The 23,273-nt window shown below is 36.3% G+C and overlaps 1 protein-coding gene across 1 annotated transcript; it reads left to right on the forward strand.

The window, feature by feature from the left end:
• The first annotated feature begins 22,288 nt into the window (after positions 1 to 22,288).
• On the forward strand, positions 22,289 to 23,151 carry LOC126669631 (uncharacterized). Its single transcript, XM_050363145.2, has 2 exons — positions 22,289 to 22,786; positions 22,865 to 23,151. The coding sequence occupies exons 1-2, from the start codon at positions 22,673 to 22,675 to the stop codon at positions 23,066 to 23,068; spliced, it is 318 nt and encodes a 105-aa protein (XP_050219102.1). The 5' UTR covers positions 22,289 to 22,672; the 3' UTR covers positions 23,069 to 23,151.
• Positions 23,152 to 23,273: the final 122 nt, after the last annotated feature.

Below are 23,273 nucleotides of genomic sequence, written 5' to 3' on the forward strand. Positions count from 1 at the left end.
GATCTTAAGGTACCTACTGGTGGAGCGGGATGAAGAAGGATGTCGCTGAGTATGTTTCTAAGTGTCTGACGTGCCAACAAATGAAGCTGGAGCATCAGAGACCTTTTGGCTATTTGCAACCACTACCTATTCCAGAGTGGAAGTGGGAGCGGATTGCTATGGATTTTGAGGTTGGTTTACTACGTACTTAACAGAGGTACGATTCCATCTGGGTTATAATTGACCGTATGACCAAGTCAGCTCATTTCCTTCCGATAAAGGTTTCGTATACTGCTTCGAAGTTGGCTCAGTTGTACATCGGCAGGATTGTTAGTTTGCATTGTGTACCGGTTTCTATTGTTTCAGACAGAGGTTCTGTGTTTACTTCGAGGTTCTGGAAAGCGTTACAGGAATCCTTGGGTTCTCGGTTGGATTTCAGTACAGCTTTTCATCCTCAGACTGACGGTCAGTCTGAGAGGACTATTCAGACGTTGGAGGATATGCTCAGGATGTATGTTCTCAATTTTCAGGGTAGCTGGGATACTCATCTGCCGTTGATTGAGTTTTCTTACAACAACAGTTACCACGCGAGTATCGAGATGGCGCTGTATGAGGCTTTGTACGGGCGCAAGTGTAGATCTCCTATCTGTTGGGAGGAGGTTGGAGAGCGTAAACTCTCGGGAGCAGAGATTATTCAGATTAACTCAGAAAAGGTACCGTTGATCAAACGGAGGTTAGAGACTGCTTTTAGTCGGCATAAGAGTTATTCTGATCCGAAGAGGAAAGACATTGAGTTTCATGTTGGTGATTTCGTGTTTCTTCGGGTTTCGCCTATGAAAGGCGTGGTCCGTTTTGGTGTCAAGGGAAAGTTGGCACCGAGGTATATTGGTCCTTATGAGATTTCATAGAGGATTTGAGCTGTGGCTTATCGTCTGGTTCTGCCGCCAGACATGTCGTTAGTACATCCTGTGTTTCATGTTTCTATGTTGAGAAAGTGCATTTCTGATCCTTCGCATGTGATTGTGCCTCAGAGTGTTGAGATTGACCAAGAGCTGTCCTATGAGGAACAGCCAGTTGAGATTGTTGATACGCAAGTGCGTAAACTGCGGAACAAGGAGATTCTGATGGTCAAAGTTCTCTGGCGCAATCATTCTACAGAGGAGTGTACTTGGGAGACCGAGTCGGATATGCGGAATCGCTATCCTTTTCTTTTTCCGTGAGGTACGATATCTTGATTTTCTGTGATTTTATATGGGTTACGTGTTGTCTGGTGTTAATTGCTTACCGTGTTGAATTCGAGGACGAATTTTTAATTAGTTGGGGAGAATGTAATACCCCGTAATTTCCGACAAATTTTCCGATCGTTTTGAAGTAAAAATCGAAGTTAATGGTCGGGTTCGTGTTGGTTCGTGAGTGGGTAAATTTGTGGTTCAACCATTTAAGATTTTTAAATCAAAAAAAGAAAAAAAAGGATTTGAATGATTCCCGTTCGAGAATTATGATTCTCGAACGAGAATCACTTGCAGGGTCTGGTCTCGTACGAGTCCAGGGGTTCTCGACCGAGAACCAAGCCCAAATGGGCTGTTCTCGTTCGAGAATGACACAGCCACCATGAGCCTTGCATCCAGCACACTTCGCACTCGTTTTCGACCTAGTTCCTCTCGATATTTAAGGACGTTTTCTAAATAGAAAATCTTCTCCATACTACAAACAAACCCTAGCCCCCATTCCCTTGCTCATTCTCTGAAAAACGAAGCGGGAATCATCATCCAAAGTTGCTGCCTCGGTAAGTTTTCTGGTTTCGTTAAATCTCAGTTTTCATTTTTAAACGTCTTTCGGTTTTCTGATTCGTTCTTGCTCGTTTCTAGATCGAAATCAAAACCGTTTGATCGCAGACGTTCTAGACTCATATACCTTCGATTCCCCACCTCGTTTTCGTTGAACGGTAAGTGATCGACTTCGTTTTCAATCGCCGTACGGTTTCCGTTTTTGGTTTTTCCTTTACTGTTCTTGATAGCTTTGAGTTTCTGCCGATCATAATCTATGTTCGGGGCTTGATTTCTTGTTATGCTAGGCTCTATTCTTGTGTCCAAGTCTAGCCGATTGATTCCTCAAACCATTGAACGTCTCATTTTCAAACGGTATGTTGATTTTCCCGTCACTGTGAATCGGTTTCTGCCATGGTTTCATATGGTTAATGTTCTTCTTTTGTTTTGGAAATTGCTAAGGTTGTATGGTAGTTTAATGGAGTGATGTGTATCCAATGGTTGTTTATTCAAATTCTAAATCTAAGCTTATATTGTTTCATGGAGTTGAATTCGGTTTCTGCAAATGGGAATAGGTTAGGCGGGTTTCATGTTTTTGAAATGATGAAGATGGCTTATTAGCCACTTTGGTTATCAAATTGTTTTGTTTGAATTAATTGAATCCTTTAAGTTATTGTCAGTTGTTTCGATAATAACTTTGATTTTAATAGACAAATTGTATACGTAAAATTTTATAACTTAAATTAATATAATTACTCGGGTAATTATATGTAATTTTAATTGTAATGACAATCTGGTTAAATTGCGGTTTAGCCCCTAAAGTTTTAAAAGACTTAATTAAGTAAAATTTTATCTATTGGATAACTTTTGGATTTTGATTAAATTATGAATTAGTAAATTGAGATCGAATAATTAATTTGATTTTAAATATCAAATTGGCTAAAGTACAATTTAGTCCCTAATTGGCTAAAGTACAGTTTAGTCCCTAATTGGCTAAAGTACATTTTAGTCCCTAAACTTTTATAAACTTAAAAGGGTTAGATTTTTGGGATGTAACTTGGGTTACTTGGAATTGAAGTTATTGGGTTCCGCTTCTAAAATGGATTATTATTTTATTGAATTATTTTATAAATATAAACTCGGGTTTATATTGATAAACGTTTTGAGTCGGGTTAGACTTGGGTCACCCGACAAGTGAGGTTAGCTTGGTAGTTAATGATAACTCGGCTAACCCACTATTTGGAGAATTAATTATTATTTAAAAATTATTAAATAATATTTATAAATTGGATTTTAAAGCGAGAACTCAATAGACTTATATTAATTGGGCTTTATTACCTAATGGGTATTTTTGTGTGTTCTGGCTTGTGTTATTCCGACGTGTTATTTGTGCTAGTCCTATGTGGTGTCTAGTACTCTCTAGAGTTAGGGTCTGTTTTTAATAATTATTTTATTTGTCTAGACCCGTCTATTGTTCGTGCTCCAAAGGAGAACCAGGATTAGTTGCTTGCCGGTACTCACGTGGATTAGCAAGCAGTGAGTTTGTACTTACTATTTACCGCTTTATTAAGTAAATTGTTATTTTAATATTAAATATATATGCTGTACGTATATTTCGAACTGTTTTTATATTATGGCTTCTAGTTGGAACATGCTATCTAATGGGCATCATTAGGACTGCGTGCGCATCGGTAATGATCTGGGTAAAGTAATTATGGTAATGTGGTAACTCGGTGTGAGCATAGCTCTCGGGACCAAGTAGAGTAACTCGGTGTAGCTCAGCTCTCGGGACTCTAGTATAAGTGTGGTCAGTGGTAACTCGGTGTAGCTCAGCTCTCGGGACCAGACCTATTGGATTATGTTTATTATTTAGAATTGTGGATTAGGGTTCCAACTATTATTCGTAATATCGTTATTAAATGTTTTAAACAGTTTTAAAGGTTTTCCACTTAATAAATGTAGATAGTGGTATAAACTCATCTCAGTATATCTGACCCCGTTGTTTTCCCAATTTTTTCCCAGGGTTATGATCTAAGAGAGTCTGGTGATCTCCACATTTATTTTTCCTCGGAGGTTCCATTTATTTTTAAATAACTGTAAAACTGTTTTATTCTTAGACCGCAGTAGTAACTAGACGTCTTTATTATTATTATAAATTTTGTCGGATTGGTTCGACTGGTTATATTGCTTTGGCATGTTATATTATTTACATTGGTTTATGATAAATCTATTTTGGACTCTGAATTGGATAAGCATGTTATATTTACTGTTGAATATTATAACTGCTAGATTTAGGCTGAAGTCTCGGTTGCCCCGAGCATTGGTTTTCTGCAGGTTTATGTGTTTAAATGTTAATTGAAAGGCTAGCTACGGATTTTGGTACTACATTACCCATACTCTAGTGCCGGTCGCGATTCTTGAAAATGGGTCGTGACAAAAGTCATGCAAAATAACAACCTAATAAAATCGGTAGCAATTGAACAAATAGTGACAGCATAGGTCACCAGAACAACACGTATAAAGTGCAAGTCAATTAGTTAACTACCATTTCAATAGTTAGTAAAAATTCATATTTTAAAGTTAGGTGATTGTTCCCTCTCAATTTGAAAAGAAATACTATTCTTGACAACATAAATCTAACAACAGTAACAACCACAATTGACAGATATTGCTAGTTAGTATCCTAAAGAACAATAACCACCAAGTATTGTCCACAATTGGCTATGATATATATATTCTGGTTAATACCTTATAGAGACCAACGATTGACAAACAGACTATCCTTGATGATCAATCTAGAAAATAGGTATTGTCGCATAGATTAGTAAACTGAACAGAAGCAAGCAGTACTATGTAATCGAAGAAAAATATTAACGCAAATCTGAGGCATATTGCTCCACTTGTTACTTCTAAGGATTTCACTTTCTAAGAATTAACTAATGACCAACTTATTTAAACTTTCTTTTATCACAAATATATATTTCTTCCAATCAACTTGTATAGATATCACACAATATCATATATAACTAATTCATAATACTTATAAATTAGAGTAAAGTAATACATACCGTCATGGGTTTAGAACCACAACCGTGAGTAACTGGTCCAGCACCAGGCTCAGGCTCACTTAGCTTATTTTTTCTCTTCTATTGGCACATCTTCTGATAGTCAGTACAACCTCACGCCTTTATCCACTCCTCCCAGACTGCATTACCAACATATTCATCTCTTTTTTCTTCCTCAAGCCATTTTTTCTTTATGTCTGAAACTGTGTTTGAATAGCAAATTGAAGCGTGTGAGAAAAACGCCCGCCTCACTAAGTCGTTAGACTCCATCCACCTAAAATGTTTCTGCAAGCAGAAATAATGTAAAGATAATTATTTATGATTTAGTAAAAAGAACTACAATATATATTAAATTCAACTTACCATGAATTCCTCAAAAAACACTTCCTTGTCCATATCAGTTAAAAATCTCCAGCAATGTCCGTGTTTGTACCACGTCTTTTTCAATATGATCGTGATGATTCTAGATGGATTAACAATATTTTTACCACTGTGTAACCTCTTTCTACAAGTTCAAACTATATTAGTATATAGATATATAATAAAATTACCTATCAGTGAGGTGACGTAAGGTGAGCTTTTTAATTGTTGAATATTTAATTAATTTATAAAGATTTCATTGAGAATAAAAAATTATAAAACTTACCCATTAGCTGAAACAGGAAAAACAGGAAGACTCGTTCGACTTGTTTGTGGGTCGGGAGGTGGAGGGGGAGGTGGCTCTAGATCTCCAGGTGAAGGTTGCTCTGATTGGGCAGGTGGTGGAAATGCATGTGTCCCAGTCCCTGTCACTCTTTCACTAGATGCTATTTGCATCTCTGAAAAATCTACAAATATTTTATAATAATTTAACAGAAAACAAACACAATTAATTCATAATGTCATGCCCACCATACATTCACAAAAAAAAATTCATGGAAAGTAACATTTAGTATGGAAATTCCAATAAATATAGACATGTTACTTTATTTAAAAATAAAAAAAATAATGTAAATGATTTTATTAAAACAATGAGTTCAAATAAATTATTAATCTACCAAGTCAATCAGATTTTTCATCAGTTGCATCCTTGTAAATTTGTTCTTCTTCCGATGAAGTATGGAGCTCAACATCTTGTTCTATAACCTCGGCTTCATCTATTTCTTCCCCGTGATAATTGCCATTAGGTTCAATCAAATAAGTTACTTCACCCATGCCTACATTAAGTCGACTTTTGTCAAAATCCTCTAAAAATGGAGGAAGAGTTGAATCATGGCTTGAACTTTCTGGAAAGTCGATATCTAATCTGGCCTTTATTTTACATACCGCCCGCCAATTCATCCTATCTCTTTTTGCTCCTGGATATGTGCAATAATAAAATTCACATGCCTGTGTCGCGAGAACAATCGGTTCATACTTATTGTATCTCTTATGGTGATAAACATCAACAATGTTATGCCCTTCGTGCTCCATCATTCCCACATTTGGAGTAGGATCAAACCAATCACATTTGAATAACACAGTTCTTTTAAATGTTAGTGCCTGATACTCTAACTCCAAAATTTTTAGAACGCCAAAGGAATCACTCGTAAATTCATCATAATTACTGCCTTTGATACATACTCTGATGCTATATATTGATCGATCAGAGCCATATGATCGAGTATGCAAATTAAACTCATTAACATAATAACCTTTATATATTTTAACTTCTCTCAGCGGTCCTCGTGCAAGACTTTGAATATACAGATTCGATATGTTGTTCGTTTACTTGCTTGTATCATATTATACATGTTTTTAAAATTAGCTTTAGAAAATATTAATTAAATTATTTAATAGGTCTAATCACTCAAAAAACACTCACCTTTAAATTTTTTTTCAATTCCACCCCGACGTTGAAAATTTGTCAATTTTACCCACTTTTGAATTTTCCGTTTTCAATTGTACCCCAATTTTTTAATTTTTGTTAAATTTTTTAACTTAAATGATGAAATCATTCAATTAACTAAGTTTAAACATGAAATTAAATTCTTTTTTATTCAAAAAAGTACAAATAAGTCCTTTATTTTTAAAAACTAACTAAAACTCATAATCATATTAACACTAACTTAAATTCTTAATTAATTTAACTAAATTTAAATAAATTTTAAAAACGTACAATTAATATATGCTAGACATGGAGAATGTTTTAAACAAATTTCCAAACGAAAAAGACGTTAATTTAATTTTTCAGGGTACAATTGAAACACAAAAATGCAAAATAGGGTAAAAATGACAAATTTTCAACGTCAGGGTATGATTGAAAAGGGGTTAAAAGGTCGGGGTTTTTTTAAGACATTAGACCTATTTAATATGTTTACTTACATATTCTCCAAACCATATTGCGAAATCTTTCTCAATATTAGCTTCGACTCTTTCGTTTGATATGCTAGGTATACGAGCTTGTATTTCAGCACGACACACACTTGTAGTTGAATTGAAAAGAAAAATGTTATATTTTATATAACATATAATCAAAATGAATTAGATAAAGGAAAAAAGAATAAAAGTGAAAGTACTTACGCTACAAACTGTTGCACTTCAGGATAATTCAATAAGATATAGACTCCAGCGGCAGTGTACTCAGACTATTAAATATACCTTTTTGACTGACTACCAAGGTATTTTTCAGGATGTTTAAAAATTGATAACCTATCTACATCTTCAACATCATCAATAACCACTTTATTTCTCTGCAATTGATTAGAATAGTTGGATCGCCTTCTTTAAAGTAAATAGAAGCAAATTTAGCAGCTTCTTCCAATGAATAGCCCGTACTAATTGAGCCTTCCACTCGGCATTTATTCATTATTTTCCTTTTAAGCTTCCTCAAGTATCTATTAAAGAAAACATAGAATCAAAACACAAATAGAAGTTATAAATCTAAAAAAATCAAAAACATTTTTTTGTACCTTTCGAACGGACACATCCAGCGATAATGCACTGGACCTGCTAACATATCTTCATAAGCAAGGTGCACAGGAAGATGTTCCATCGAATCAAAAAAGCTACGAGAAAATATGCGCTTTAACTTGTATAATATAATGGGAATTTGTTTGTCCGAGAGTTTCATGTCTTCTTCCTTTAGATTTGATGCAGTCAACTCCTTAAAAAAGAGGCACAACTCTGTTATAGGCTCCCATTTTTCTTTTGGAAAAAGTTTTCGAAACGCAATAGGCAACAGTCGTTGCATTAATATGTGACAGTCATGACTTTTCATGCCAAACATCCTCAACTTTGTCTTGTCCACACATCTCCCATATTGGAAACATAACAATTAGGAAACTTAAGATCTTTCACCCAGTAAAACAACAATTGTTTTTGTGGTCGATCTAAGACATAAGAAGCCTTCGGGTACCAACCAGTATCCGGATTCATCGCTAACTCTAGATGATGACAAATGTCATTCAACTTGTCTCTTGATTTTGCAGTGTCTTTTGTTCTCCCAGGTATGTTAAGCAAAATGTTGAAAATATTGTCCAAAACATTCATTTCAATATGCATGACATCCAGGTTATGCCGCGCTAAATTGGTGCTCCAGTATGGCAAGTCCCAAAATATACTTTTTTGTGCCATCCACAATTTTAAGATTGTATAGCATTGTGCGCTTCTGCACCCTCTTCTGTTATTTTTACCAACTTTTTTCTGTTAATCTTATTAAGAATCTCTTTTCCAGATTTCACACCCCGAAACATTTTCGTAACTCTGACATTCTTGGTGAAAGAATTGACATTACGACGAAATGGTGATCCAGAGGTAAGAACTTTCTATGGTTATCAAACCAAGATTGTTTTCCACTTTTTTAAGCGTTTTGGTGTCCTTATCTTCCATACAATAAGGACAAGCTAATCTGCCTGACGTACTCCAGCCAGATAGCATTCTATATGCATGAAACTCATTAATATTCCACATTAATGCTGCTCGCATTGTAAAATTTTTCCTCTTGGAATTGTCATAAGTTTGCACCCCTGTACTCCATAAAGAATTCAATTCCGCTACCAATAGCTGAAGGAAAACATCCATACGTGATTTGGGATTGTGTGGTCCTGGAACTAGAATTGTTAAAAACATAAATTCCTCCTTCATACACAATCCTAGAGGAAAATTATATGGAGTGACTAGGGGTGTGCACAAATCGGTTCGGGTCGGTGTGGAGTGCTGATAAGCTATTATTTTACGTAGTTTTTATAGCATTTATTTGCTAGTTTGTAGTACTTATGCGTAAAATAAGAGCTTATTTAGTTAGGTTTTTGTGTTTTGTAGTTTTTATGAATAAATATTAAATCTTATCATTTTTGGGGTATTTATGATTGAAACAGGGTCAAATAGTCAAAGCCAGAAGAGTTCAGAAAATCAGAGCCAAACCCAAGCCCAACCGGTTCGAGTTGAATTGAAACGGTCAAAGAACAAATGACAGAAGGTCAGCCGGCTATCAGGCCGGTCAAGGGCCGGCTGAGACCTGCACACGCGCGAAATTGTGTTCGCATGGGAAAAAGGGAGGGAATTTCTGAAGTTATCACATCAGACTTTCCATAATGAACGAAAATTGCATTCACACTCAAGAGAAGTGATCCTTCTTGACTTGCACACAAAGAAATGAGCTTTGACAATAAATGAAAAGCTCATTAAGGGAAGAAGCTATGCTCTTTTGAAAACAAGACAAGTGAAGATTGGTCCATTCAAGACGGTTATGGAAGGACTTGATCATTACTCCACTCACTATGGAAGGAAGAGATGCCCAACTTGATCATCACTCAAGTTTTATATGCAATGATACTATCTTTGGCTTGAACTCCACTTCAAATGACTCTATAAATAGACCCCATTTGTGTAGAGAAAAGTTATACCATACCAAAACCAATACAACTTAGTGTAGACTTAGTATATATTATTTTTTTATCTTTTATCTCTTATGTACTCAAGGGGTAACTTATCCATTGTTATAATTCATATGACAATGGGTAACTAAACCTTTCGTTCGATGGTTGATATGAACGTTTATTTATATAATTGATTGACTTTGGATATTTTGGTGAATTATCGTGTTTCGATTATTGAACTTAATGCTTGGATTAAATTGAAAAATTGATTCATGATGCATGTTTAGTTAACTAATTGAGAAATTGTTAATTAAATAGACCTAAGTAATCAGAAATTAAAGAACAACAGCACGAGAGTGGGTTGGAATTTAAGTAATCTTGAATTTGCTTCATAATCACAAATTAGTTGGTTAATTGATTTTTAACAACACGAGAGTGAGTTAATTATCGATTAATTAATAGGTGTTAAAATTTGGTGTTGATTAATATTCTTCATACTTGAATGTTTTTGATCAATTCATTCATTGTCCTATGTTTTAATTATTGACTCGAGAGAGCTTAGTTAAAATAGATCAGTTAATCAATAACGTATGAATTAATAACACGAGAGTGAGTTAATGAGTACGTATTTTTAAGGGTTTTCTTAATAAATATCATTTAATCATTTGACTAGGTTCATTATAACACGAGAGTGAGTAATTTGCCTATTAATTGGTTGTTTGTTTATTTTTATCTATAGTAACTCGAGAGAGAGCTATACGTACTTTAAACTAGCATGAACTATAATTTTGGCAATACAACTGAGTTGTGATCATTCCGGTCTTTGAGACTCGAGAGAGCAGGATTCGATGTTTTAGAATAGCTCGATTCTAGATAATCACTAAAAAATTCATTGTTCATGATTTTATATTGAACGAAGGATCATTTTACCCCCCGAACTTGGCGCAAAGTATCAAAAACGTCCAAATTAGCAAAACCGGATCACTTTTACCCCGAACTTGGCAAAACCGGTTCAAAAACCCCCCCAATGCTGATGTGGCACTAAATTGGAGAGTGAGATTCCAAAATACCAATTAATCATAATTAACTCCTAATTAATCCAGGGGCCTTTTTGAACTTTTTTTTCAGAAAAAAAAATCAATTTTTTTTAAATTTCCGGCGAGAAAGAGCTCCTCGCCGGAGAAGAAGAGCTGCTGCTCCTGAGGAGCAGCAGCTCCGGCGTCTGTTCTTTGAAGAACAGACGTGGGTCTGTTCTTCAAAGAACAGACGGTCTGTTCTTTGAAGAACACGTCTGTTCTTCAAAGAACAGACGCGGTCTGTTCTTCAAAGAACAGACCGGAGTCTGTTCTTTGAAGAACAGACCGCCGCGTCTGCTCTTAAGAACAGACGCGGTCTGTTCTTCGAAGAACAGACGCGGTCTGTTCTTCGAAGAACAGACGCCGGCGTCTGTTCTTCAGAACAGACCCCGGGTCTGTTCTTGGAAGAACAGACCCAGGGTTTGTTCTTGGAAGAACAGACCCAGGTCTGTTCTTCCAAGAACAGACCTGGATCTGTTCTTCCTCAAGAACAGATCCATGGGGTCTGTTCTCCCCGGGTCTGTTTTTTTTAAAAAAAAATTAAAAAAAAATTAATTTATTTTTGTTAAAAAAATTAATTTGAGGGTTAATTTGTTGTATGTAATGAAATTTGTGGGTTAATTTGTGATATAAAGTTTTAAATTAAAGGGATTAATTTTTATTTTTTTTAATTATTAGGTATTAATTTAAAATGTTTAAAAATAATAAGGACCATTTTAAACTTTTTTTTATCAAAAACCACCTTAGAAAACCGAAACCACCATCAAAACCGGAGAGTGTATCTCACTCTCTTTGGTGAGAGTGGGGAGGGGGGGTTTTGTACCATTTTTTACAAGTTCAGGGTAAAAGTGATCCCGTTTTGCTAATTTGGACATTTTTGATACTTTGTGCCAAGTTCAGGGGGTAAAGTGATCATTTGTTCATTTTATATTCTTATTCGAAATTATCAACCCTTGAACCTTTACTCTTATTATTTATAAATACTAGCTTTAACCCGTGCGTTGCACGATTTTTATTTAATTTTGTTGTTTGTCATTAATTTTTAATGTACATTATAATTAGCATTTATTTATGTTTGTTTATTTGATTTTTATTTGGATACAACAATAAATAAATAATAAAATGAAATTAAATAGAAAAATATTACCTTGAATTTTAAATATCTACCATCATAACATACTTTTAGCTTTTTATTTGTCCATCTAACTCTCACCAATAACTTTTTTCATGATAAAAATCATGCTTTAATTTTAAAAATAATATAATATTATATTAACATCTTTTTATTTTTAAAATGACAAATTTTAATTTATTTTTTAAAAGTAATTGCATGATTTTTTTTTTATTTTTTAATGTCGTTAGTTATTAATAATTTTGTTAACTATAAATAATTATAGATATCTTCATATATTAATTTAATATTTCTATATTTCTATATTTAATTTTTAATTTTTTTTCATGGTATATGTATTAAGGAACATTCTTTTTATTAATCTTCGAATATTTATCCTTAATTTTTGAAATATTTTTTTATTCCATAAAAGATTTATCATCTCTAAATACTTATACTAATAAATGTTGTACATGTTTTAAAATTAATTTTTTATATATAATAGGAGAGAGAGTGAGTTTGTGGGAGAAATTTGAACCCACAAATTAAAAAAAAAAACAATTCCTCAAAGAAAAAAAAAAGCAATAACATTTCCTCAAAATAAAAAAGGAAAAACAATATAACACATATGAGATACTATTATATAAATTTAATCAATAAAATTTTGCATGATTTTTCTCACTTTTTTTTTCTAAATTCCATAACACAAGAATTTTATTTTTTTTCCTCTATAACAATTGTGATGTTACCATAACTTTAAAATACAATATTTAATATTAAAATTTAATATATTTATGTTGGTTAGCTATCTAATTAATATATGTATATAATAGAAACAAACAATTAAAAAATGGCAACTATAAATTAAAAAAATAAAAATTCAAAGCCACCGGTATGTTTTATAGCGGATATTAAACTCCCTGTGCCACTCAAGTCTTACGCAATCTCAAAAAAGTCACTAAAGTTAATTTTCTTACAAAATGGTCACTGAACTATACCTTTTATTACAAAAGGGTTCACCCATATAAAACGACGTAAAAAGGTAACATTTTTGCTTATGTGGCAAGCCAAAATTACAAAAAGGAACATAGTTCAGTGACCTTTTTTTAATTAAAGGTATAATTCATTGACTTTTTTGTAATTCATGAAAAGTTTAGTGTTCTTTTCGTAACAACATAAATATTTTGTAATAAAAGATATAGTTCAGTGATCACTTTGTAAGAAAATTAATTTTAGTGACCTTTTTGAAATTTCATGAGACTTGAGTGACCCAGGGAGTTTAATATCCGTTTTATAGCTGTGAATATAAAAAGGAACGTTATTACAGTAAATTAAGATACAAGAAAATTATAAATGGAAAGTAGTTTTTTACTAATATTAAATTACCAATTTTTGCCACATGATTATAGCTTAATATACTATATTAATAATGAAAAGTCTAAGAATAATAATATAATAAGTGATGGAGTCTGCCTTCTAAACCGGTGAATGAGACCTGCAAAACAGGGTAGAAGCTAACTGGACGGTGGTTTTCCGATTAACTCTCCGATGCTAAAGTCAGTTTAGAGCTTTGAGCAGCGTTTTGAGTATATGAATGTAATTGTGATTCTAGGCATACCTCATGCTCCTTTTATAGTAGATGAAGGCATACCTTGTAGAGTCATAGTAGGTAAGTGAATCCTACTTTGTAGAGATTCACCCTGATTTGGCGTGATCTACCTTATTCAGACATGAGTCTTATTTAGGAACGTCTTCCTAAATAGTCTCATCTTCCTAAGATAGAGCTTATCTTTCCATGTTGGAGATTATGTCCAAATGGGAAGATACTTCGAGATATTATGGCAGATCATGGCAATCTATCCAAATCCTGGATTAACGCGCTTTAGGCGGATCCTAAGGTATTCGGTCTTCATCAGTATATCGGCGGATCCTAAGGGATTCGGCCGCCTTCCTTATACGTTCGGGTCTTTTATAGGAAGTTCGGTATCACCTGAGAGTGGATCTCCTGTGACTCGGCTCCATTGTAACTAGTGTAGGATTCGGTATCCATCATTAGCCCCCCCCCCCCCCCCCGCGCGCGCGCGCAAGTGAGCTGAAGTGATTGGTATTCATGCCTTAGTAGATTTTGGCTCTTTTGGAGCTGAGTCTTTTTGTATTCTGGGCGAGTCGTTTCATATATTGGCGAGTTGCTTTTCTTCTCTAGTAAGATTCTCTTTCTTGCCACGTGTTGTTTATCAACGAATGGCAGCTTCTGGATGAAGAACAAGTGTCCTTGTGCGCCATTTGTCATTCATCCTTCTCGACTTTCAGGGTTTCGTCTTTTTAACTTCTTCGTCTTCTTCTTGGGTTATATAAATGTTCATTTCCCTCTTTTTTCTTCACTTTTACTTTCGTTTTTCTCAGCAATTGCTCTATCATTTCTCAGCAAATTCTCAGAAAATTTAGTTAGCTTTCTTTTTTACCTTCAAGATTCCTCGTTTTCGAGTTGCTCCCTATCTCTCCTTTGATCCGGCGTATTTGATTGTAAGGTATTTGCCTCTCCCTTGGTTTAATTTCCTGTTTTGAGTTTCTGGATTTCTTTTTTTTTTGTTGTTCCTGTTCTTCCTGTTTTCCTTCTTTTGATTTTTTAAAATCTTAATTTTGTTGTCATTCCTTGTTCCCCCCCCCCCCCATTTTAAATTTTAAAATGTCAGAAGTAACTGAGGGGGTTTGGGGTGCTCGTGATGAATTGGAGTATACCCGAAGTTCCCTTTCTGTTGAACAGATAATTGGTTATGCTGAAGAATTTGGTTTTCCAGGGTCATATACTATTTTGAGACCTGGAAAATCATATCGGGCGAATCATAACAAATTCGTCTTCTAAGATAGTGATTTTTCACGAACAATTGTCAGCGGGTCTTAGGTTTCCTCTTGAGTCTTTGATCATAGAGGTTTGTCGTAATTTAAGCATTCCTTTAGGTCAACTTCATCCCATTGCGATTCGCCTTCTATGTTCTTTTATGGAGTCTTGTAGGGCTCGGGGGCAAGAGCCTACACTTGGTCTTTTTAATTATTTTTATGTTCTCTCTCGCCGAAAGGGCGAGGAGTTTATTTTTGCTGGCGGTCGACCGAACCGATCTCTTTTTAGTCTTCCGTCTTCTTTAACGGGTTGGACCCCTAAATTTTTCTTGGTTCAAAATCCCTCCTTTTCTTCTTTTTCACGGAGCTTTACTACAAGTAAAGTTTCGCTTACTGCTATTCCTGAGTTGACCGATGGGGAGAAGGATTTTTCCTTATCGTTGTTGTCGGATTGTCGCTTCAATAAGCCCAAGCACAGCGTCCTTTTAGGGCAATATTTAAATCGCCGTGAAATACTTTTGGCGGGTCTTCCTTTAGAAGGTATTTTCTAACTTTTATTATGTTTGCTTTTTTGTAGGATGTCAACTTCTCTTGACCATTTGCTTGACAATTTTCATGTCGATATGAGTGTAGATATGGGCGAGGTTACTAGTGGCGTTCCCACTCCTACTGTCGTTCCGAATCCGAACCCTAGTTCGGTGGATCTCACGCCTGCTGCTATTGATCAGGTGCCTTCTATGAGTCCCGAGTCTTCTTCACTTCCTGCGAAGGGTTCGGATCCTTCTCTGAAGGAGTTGCCTACCGCCGGTAAGAAACGTCCTGCTGAGGATCAAGTCGGTGCTTCTTCCAAGCGCCCCAAGAAGAAGAAATCTTCTAAGGAGGTTCTTGTTGATGAGGCGCCTCGGTTTGCTGCCTGGGCGGATGCCCAAAATCCGCCTCGTCTTTCCAATGCTGCTATTCTTCATGCTTGCATGGAGAATATTATGATTAAGGAGGACATAGAGTCCATAGATCGTGAGCATGACGATGGTCTTGCTGAGTTCGCCTGTCTTGGCGGTTTTCCGGTGTGTTTTTCTTCTCTCTTCTTTTTTTATATACCGACATTGGTTACCTTATATTTATTGTTTCTTTGTTATTTTATTTTGTAGGTGGTTCGATCCATCGTTGTTCTGGAGCGTCGTCGTAGAGATGCGGAAGATCAACTGAAGAACCTTCAGAAAGATTCAGAATCTTGGCTGTCCGAGAAACGGAAGATGGAGGAGGAAGCTGGCGAGATGACGGGTCTGATCCAACAGCTGCGCTCATCTGTTGCTGCCAAGGGTCGAGAGATCTCTGCTCTAGAGGCTCGGGTTCAGACTTTGTCTGATGAGATCCAGTCTCTAAAGTCTTCTTCGGATATTTTCACGAAAGAGAGGGATGATCTGAAGAAAGAAGAGGAGCGTCACTGTCGGCGTTTGGGCGACTCTGGGAGCTTTTATTCCCAAGTCATAATCCAGTGCCGGTTGGCAATTGGGGCTAAGCTGCGGGAGCAGAATCCTAGCATCGATCTTTCTAGGGTTAATCAACTGGATCCTGCCTCCTTGGCAAAAGAGGTGAAGGCGAAGCTTGATAAGCAGAAGCAAGATGCTTTGCAAAAAGTGTAGCTTTTATTTTCTTTGTTTTGATTTTTGTATTGGATCGAGGCGGATCCTTTGTAACCTTTTTATGATTAATGTATAAATGATCTTTTTTGACCATTAATCTTCTTTCTTTATTTCCAGAGTTAATCTAAACTCATGCTTTATTTTTAGAAGTTAATTTAAACTTCTTTGATGTATGATCGCGAAACCAGTTTGGTTCAGCTGTGTGTGATTTGTTTATAGGTCTGAGTGGATCCTTTAATTTATTCTGACTCAGACAAGTCTATATTGTTTTTAACTAAGATTCAAACGACTCTTGTTAAATTGTGTATATCGATTTGGGACTCAAACGAGTCTTTAAAATTTTGTATCTTAACGCTGAAACTGCTTTTATTTCAAAACAGATGTGAGTACATGCCACGAACTAGTCTATTGGTAATACTTTCATAGATGCTCTATATTCCAATATCTTGGTACCATGAATCCGGTCATTGTTTTCAGTTTGTAGGCGCCTTTGCCAGTAGCTTCTTCTACTATGTAAGGGCCTTCCCAGTTTGCTTGCATTTTCTTTACTCCGGCGTTCCCTCTGCCGATTTCCGCGTTTCGTAGGACTAGATCGCCTATTTGGAATTCTCTCTAATTTATTCTCTTGTTGTGGTATCATGCAGCTTGTTTCTTGTAAGCCGCAGCTCGGATTATTGCTTCGTTTCTTCTTTCCTCTAGTAGTTCTAGACATAGCCTTATTCTTTCCTCGTTGGTCTCTTCTTCTAGGTAGTTCACTCTGATGCTGGGTACGCCAATTTCCACGGGGATCACTGCTTCGGTGCCATAGGCGAGCCTGAAGGGTGTCTCGCCTGTTCCTTTCCTTGGAGTCGTTCTGTATGCCCACAGAACACTGTAAAGTTCTTCGGCCCAGTTCTCTTTATACTGGGCTAACCTCTTTTTTATTCCTTGTGCTATAGTTCGATTGGTAACTTCGGTCATTCCATTTGTTTGAGGATGCGCCACCGATGTGAATTTTAAGTTTATCATTAGCCCTTTGCAGAATTCCTTGAATCGCTTGCAGTCGAATTATTTTCCATTATCCGCTATTACTGTGTGAGGTATGCCGAATCGACATATCACTTCATTCTTGAAGAACTCTTCTACTCCGGCTGCAGTTATGGTTGCGACCGGTGCCACTTCAACCCATTTTGTGAAGTGTTCGATTGCGACGATCAGGAATTTCATTTGATGTTTTCCTGTTTCGAATGGTCCTACTATATCGATTCCCCATGTGGCGAACGGCCAGGGGCTCTCTAGTGATCCTTGGGGTACTGCTGGCTTACGGCTGACATTGTCATGTCTCTGGTACTTGTCACATTTCTTTACTAGCGCCTTCACATCTTCTTTGATGGTCGGCCAGTAGTAACCCTGGAGCATTATTTTTCTTGCTATGGTGATCGCTCCTTCATGCGCCCCGCATATTCCTTCATGGATTTCTTTCTGGATGGAGCCTTCTATTTGGGGCGAGACACATCTCGACCAAGGATGAGTTAAGGAGGTTTGGTAGAGAACTCCGTTATGATATGAGTAATTGGCGGTTTTTCGGATGACTCGGATGGCTTCGACTTTGTCAGTTGGAAATTCGCCAGGATCTAAGTATTTGATGAGCGGGGTTATCCAGGAATCAGCTTCGTCAATCACCATGACTTCTACTTCTTTGGTGCTTGGTAATTCGAGAGTTTCCTTGAACTGCATTTTTGTGAATAGGTCCCCTAATTCGGATGCTGATTTGGCGATGGCGTCAGCGTCGGTATTTTTTTCTCTTGAGATTTGAATGATCTCCCACTGTCCTCCTTGCGCTTCAAGTTGTCCAAGTTGCTTCATAACTTTTTTTAGATATTTGATCATTCCAGCCTCCTTGGCTTGATATTCTCCTTTGACTTGATTTACTACTAGCTGAGAGTCGCTATAGATTTTTAGAATCTCCGTTCTTATCTCCAGTGCTAGGCCAAGACCAGTAATTAAGGCTTCATATTCGGCAACGTTGTTGTTGGCAGCGAATTGAATGTTCACTCCGTACTCAATTTTGACTTTCCCGGGTCCTTTGAGGATGGCTCCTGCTCCAGCTCCTTTCTTGTTTGAGGCTCCATCTACGTGGAGTTCCCATATTAGCTCTGGTTTAGGCTGTTCGGCTTTGCCAGGAGTTATTTCCGCTACGAAGTCCGCCAAGGCTTGCGCTTTAAGAGTTGAGCGGGGTTCGTATCTTATGTCATGTTCACTGAGCTGGATGGACCAATGGACCAGTCTCCCAGAGGTTTCTGGTCTTTGGATTGCCTTTCGCACCGGCCGATTCGTTCTAACTACCACATTATGGCTCTAGAAGTAGTATTTTAGCTTTTTAGCCGTGGTTACTACAGCAAGTGCCATTTTTTTGATCTCGGGGTATCTTATTTCCGCGCCTTTTAGGACTCAGCTGATGTAGTAGATTGGCTTCAGCTCGCCATCTTCCTCTCTTACCAGTACCGTTCCAATGGTTTCTTTCCTAGTGCAGATGTATAAATAGAGCGTTTCTCCCCTCAGCGGTCTGCTGAGTAATGGGAGGGTGACCGGGAACTTCTTCAGTTCTTCAAATGCTTCTTCGCAGTCTTTGTTCCATTCGAATTTTTGTGTTCCTTTAAGGGCTTTGAAGAACGGCAAACATCTTTTTGCTGAGCAGGACATAAATCTACCGAGTGTTGTGATCCGCCCATTTATGTTCCGTGGTGCCTTCATGTCCATGATTGCTTTGATTTTTTCTGAGTTTGCTTCTATTCCTCTTTGGGATATCATGAATCCCAGGAATTTTCCTCCTTGTACTCCGAATGTGCATTTGTCTGGGTTCAGTTTCATCCCAAATTTGTTTAGTATGTTGAATGTCTCCTCCAAGTCTTTCGCGTGAGTTTCTTCGTTCTCGCTCTTGATTATTAAATCATCTACGTACACCTGGACTCGCTTCCCTATTCCGTCTTTAAACATGAAGTTCATGAGCCTTTGATATGTTGCTCCTGCGTTTTTCAATCCGAAGGGCATCGTCGTATAGCAGTAGGTTCCTCCCTCCGTGATAAATGATGTTTTCTCCTGATCTTGTTCTTTCATTTGGATCTGGTGATAGCCTTGGGCTGCATCTGCTAGGCTATACATTGCGTGTCCGGCAGTAGAATCCACGAGTTGATCGATGTCGGGCAGTGGGTAACTATCTTTGGGGCACGCCTTGTTTAAATCGGTGTAGTCCACGCACATTCTGTTTTTTCCGTTAGCTTTCTTCACGATCACCACGTTCGCCACTCATTCGGGGTAATGGACTTCTCGGATGAATCCGGCTTTTTCGAGTTTTTCTACTTCTTTCGCTATTATTTTTTGCTTTTCTTCGAAGAACTTCCTCTTTTTTTGTTTGAAGGGATTCGCCGTTTCTGCTACGTTTAGGTCATGTGTGATGACTTGGGGGTCTATCCCGACGATCTCCGAGGCCTTGGCGGTGAAAGTTCCGATGTTGTTTTTTAATATTGATGTGATGTCTTCTTCGATTTTGGGATTCATATTCGCTCCGAGGTTTACTCCTTTCTCCGTGCCAAGTTCTAATTTCTTCGTTTTGCATTCAGGTGTGGTTTCTTTCTCTTCGATATCATGGTTGAGAATTTCTTCGATCGGCATTGCTTCGCATGATTCTTTTATTGACTGATCATAGCATGATTTTGCTGTGGCTCGGTTTCCTTGTACCGTAATAATTCCTCGCTTTGTCGGTATCTTCATAGTTAGTGCTTTTACACTAGTTACAGCTGCCGAGTCGTGGAGGAAAGGTCTTCCCAGTATCATGTTGTATGGAAAATTGATCTCCACTACACTAAACCGTGTAGGTAATTCCTCGCTCTTCCTTGTCCTCCCCAGCTTGACATCAAGTGTAATTGTTCCATTGGGCTTGATTGGGGAGCCCCCAAATCCCGTTACAGGCGTGGAATTCCTCTGTAATTCTGCTAGATTCCTTCCTAGGCTTTCGTAAGCCTTTCTTGTTATTAAGTTTATTACGCTCCCTTCATCGACCAGGATCCTTTCGACATTCCAGTGTTCGATGATCATGGCCACTACGAGAGCCTCATTATGCTCTTCGGCTATTCTCCCGAAATCTTCCCCGTCGAAAGTCACCGGCGGTGGAATTAAGGATTCTATTGATTTCCTTTTTCTTCCTTGCGATGTGTTCCTTGCTTTGTCTTTCAGGTTCATTCCTGCAGAAGTCATCTTCTTCAATGAAATTTATTTTGAGTTCAGAAAAGCTCCTTCGAATTGAAGTTGAGTTAAGCTTTTCCTACAGACGGCGCCAATTGATGGATTCTGCCTTCTGAACCGGTGAATGAGACTTGCAAAACAGGGTAGAAGCTAACCGGACGGTGGTTGTCCGATTAACTCTCCGATGCTAAAGTCGGTTTAGAGCTTTGAGCAGCGTTTTGAGTATATGATTGTAATTTTGATTCTAGGCATACCTCATGCTCCTTTTATAGTAGATGAATGCATACCTTGTAGAGTCATAGTAGGTAAGTGAATCCTACTTTGTAGGGATTCACCCTGATTTAACGTGATCTACCTTATTCAGACATGAGTCCTATTTAGGAACGTCTTCCTAAATAGTCTCATCTTCCTAAGATAGAGCTTATCTTTCCATGTTGGAGATTATGTCCAAATGGGAAGATACTTCAAGATATTATAGCAGATCATGGCGATCTATCTGAATCCAGGATTAACGCGCTTTAGGCGGATCCTAAGGGATTCGGTTTTCATCAGTATATCGGCGGATCCGAAGGGATTCGGCCGCCTTCCTTATACGTTCGGGTCTTTTATAGGGAGTCCGATATCACCTGAGAGTGAATCTCCTGTGACTCGGCTCCATTGTAACTAGTGTAGTAAGAATTAGGGCTGTACAGAAAAAATTCAAACCAATCAAATCAAACCAATTCAACCAAACCAAATCAAATATTATGGTTTAGAAAATTTTTGGTCTGATATTGGTTTGGGAAATAGAAAAAAGTAATTATTGGTCTGATTTACGGTTTTAAAAATTATAAACCAACATAAATCAAATCAAACCAATATATATACATATATACATATTTTTATTTTTATTATAAATATTATTACTTAAAAATAAAATTTATATCATTATTTTTTGAAATTGTACTTGACAAAATAATATATTTAATTATCATATAATGAAATAACTATTTGTATATTTATTATCGATCAATAAATGTTATATTTCTATAATATTAAAATATTATATTAATAAAATGTAAAAATTTATAATATAAAAAATTTATAAAATATTTTTTTTCTTAGTCATTATTATAACTTGTTACATAAATATAACATTTATTTATATGATGAATAAATATTTTTAAATTTATTTTTATCTTAGATGATAAATATTAATTTTTTGATGATGGTTTAAACTAGTTTCAAAGAAAAAATTATCAAATCAAACCAAACTAATTTTGCTGGTTTATAATGTGTGTGGTTTGATTTTGCTTTGAAAATTTACCAAACCAGTATAATTGATTTGAACTAAAATATCAATGATAAACCAGTCAAACCAAATCATGTACACCCCTAGTAAGAATACTAAAACTCCAATATGGTCATATAATGGCCAAATCCAATCTAAGAAATATAAATAAACAATAATTGTTATGACATAAATATTATCACAGTCACCGAACACTAAAAATAAAATTAACAATTTATTACTATATAAAAAAAATCAGAACTGGTGATCCAAATGTTCAAGAATTTCAGTAAGAATATCATGCAATTATGAAGTAGTAAAAAGCAAATTGTTATATCTCATTCCATAAAAATATTTCAGGAAATTATATTCACCTCGCAAAAATAAATTGTGAAAATATTACTACTGTCTTAACCTTTGATTACATATGTTAAATATGCCACATGACTGGAAATTTGATTGGCTTAATACATAGTTTAACCCCTGAACTTGTACCCTTTATCCGATTTGACCCCTGAACTCAACGTGTCTCCTATTTAACCTCTGTACTTGTAAAATAAACCCATTTGACCCCTGAAATGGAGAAAAACGTTAACATTAAACATATCGTCTCCACGTGGATTGAACGAGTGAATTCAAACACAAACTGGCGCGTCATGTATTAAATGAAAGCTTAGGTGGACAATATTTAATACACGTAATAAATTCCAACCCTCTTCTGCTTAAATTTCCTTCTCTTCTGAAAACCCTAATTTTAATTTTATCTGAAATTGAAATTTCAATCCCTAACATTTCTTCAATCCCCAACTCTTTCTTCAATCTGTATTCTTTTTCCTTTAAAAGTTGAAACCCGTTTCGAGGTCAGATGGAAGACAATAGTTCGCTACCTATGTGTAATTGTGGGCAAATTGCTATCTTGAAGACGGCATGGACGAATGCAAATCCAGGACGTCGGTTTCTTGGCTGTTCTCGTTATGGGGTAAGTTGAATTGCTTTTTGGGGTAAAAAAAGTTGGGGTTAAAAGTGATATATTAACTGTTAATTTTGATGTAAATAGACAATGGGAGCTTGCAACTACTTTGCCTGGTTTGATGATGAAACTTGTGATCATACAAGAGTTGTGATTTTGGGACTTCTGAAAAAGCTAAGGAAATATGAACTTGAAGCAGACAAAGCAAGAGAGAAGAGAACAAGCAAAAAAAAAATTGTTGCTGTAATTATCATGGTTGTTGTTGCTTTCATTTTAGGAACTTTAATGTAATTATTATGGTTGTTATTGCTCATTCATAGAGCTTTTTTGTAATCAGAAAATTGCAAGAGTTATGAAAATTTCAACTTTCCCAATTGTTGCTGTAATTAATATGGTGGTTGTTGACTGCTTGCTTTGTTAATGACACAGTTAAAGAGAAGAAAAATTTGAGTAGAATACAGGAAACAATAGTTTAGTAGAAGCATTCATTTCATAT

This window comes from Mercurialis annua, linkage group LG2, assembly GCF_937616625.2.
Source record: "Mercurialis annua linkage group LG2, ddMerAnnu1.2, whole genome shotgun sequence".
Lineage (NCBI taxonomy): Eukaryota > Viridiplantae > Streptophyta > Magnoliopsida > Malpighiales > Euphorbiaceae > Mercurialis > Mercurialis annua.

What these genes read in the sequence shown, in the direction of transcription:
- LOC126669631 (XM_050363145.2), top strand. Translation starts at nt 22,673, where the DNA reads ATGGAAGACAATAGTTCGCTACCTATGTGTAATTGTGGGCAAATTGCT. An exon ending in TTGGCTGTTCTCGTTATGGG is followed by an intron (nt 22,787 to 22,864) that starts GTAAGTTGAATT and finishes TGATGTAAATAG; the next exon opens with ACAATGGGAGCTTGCAACTA.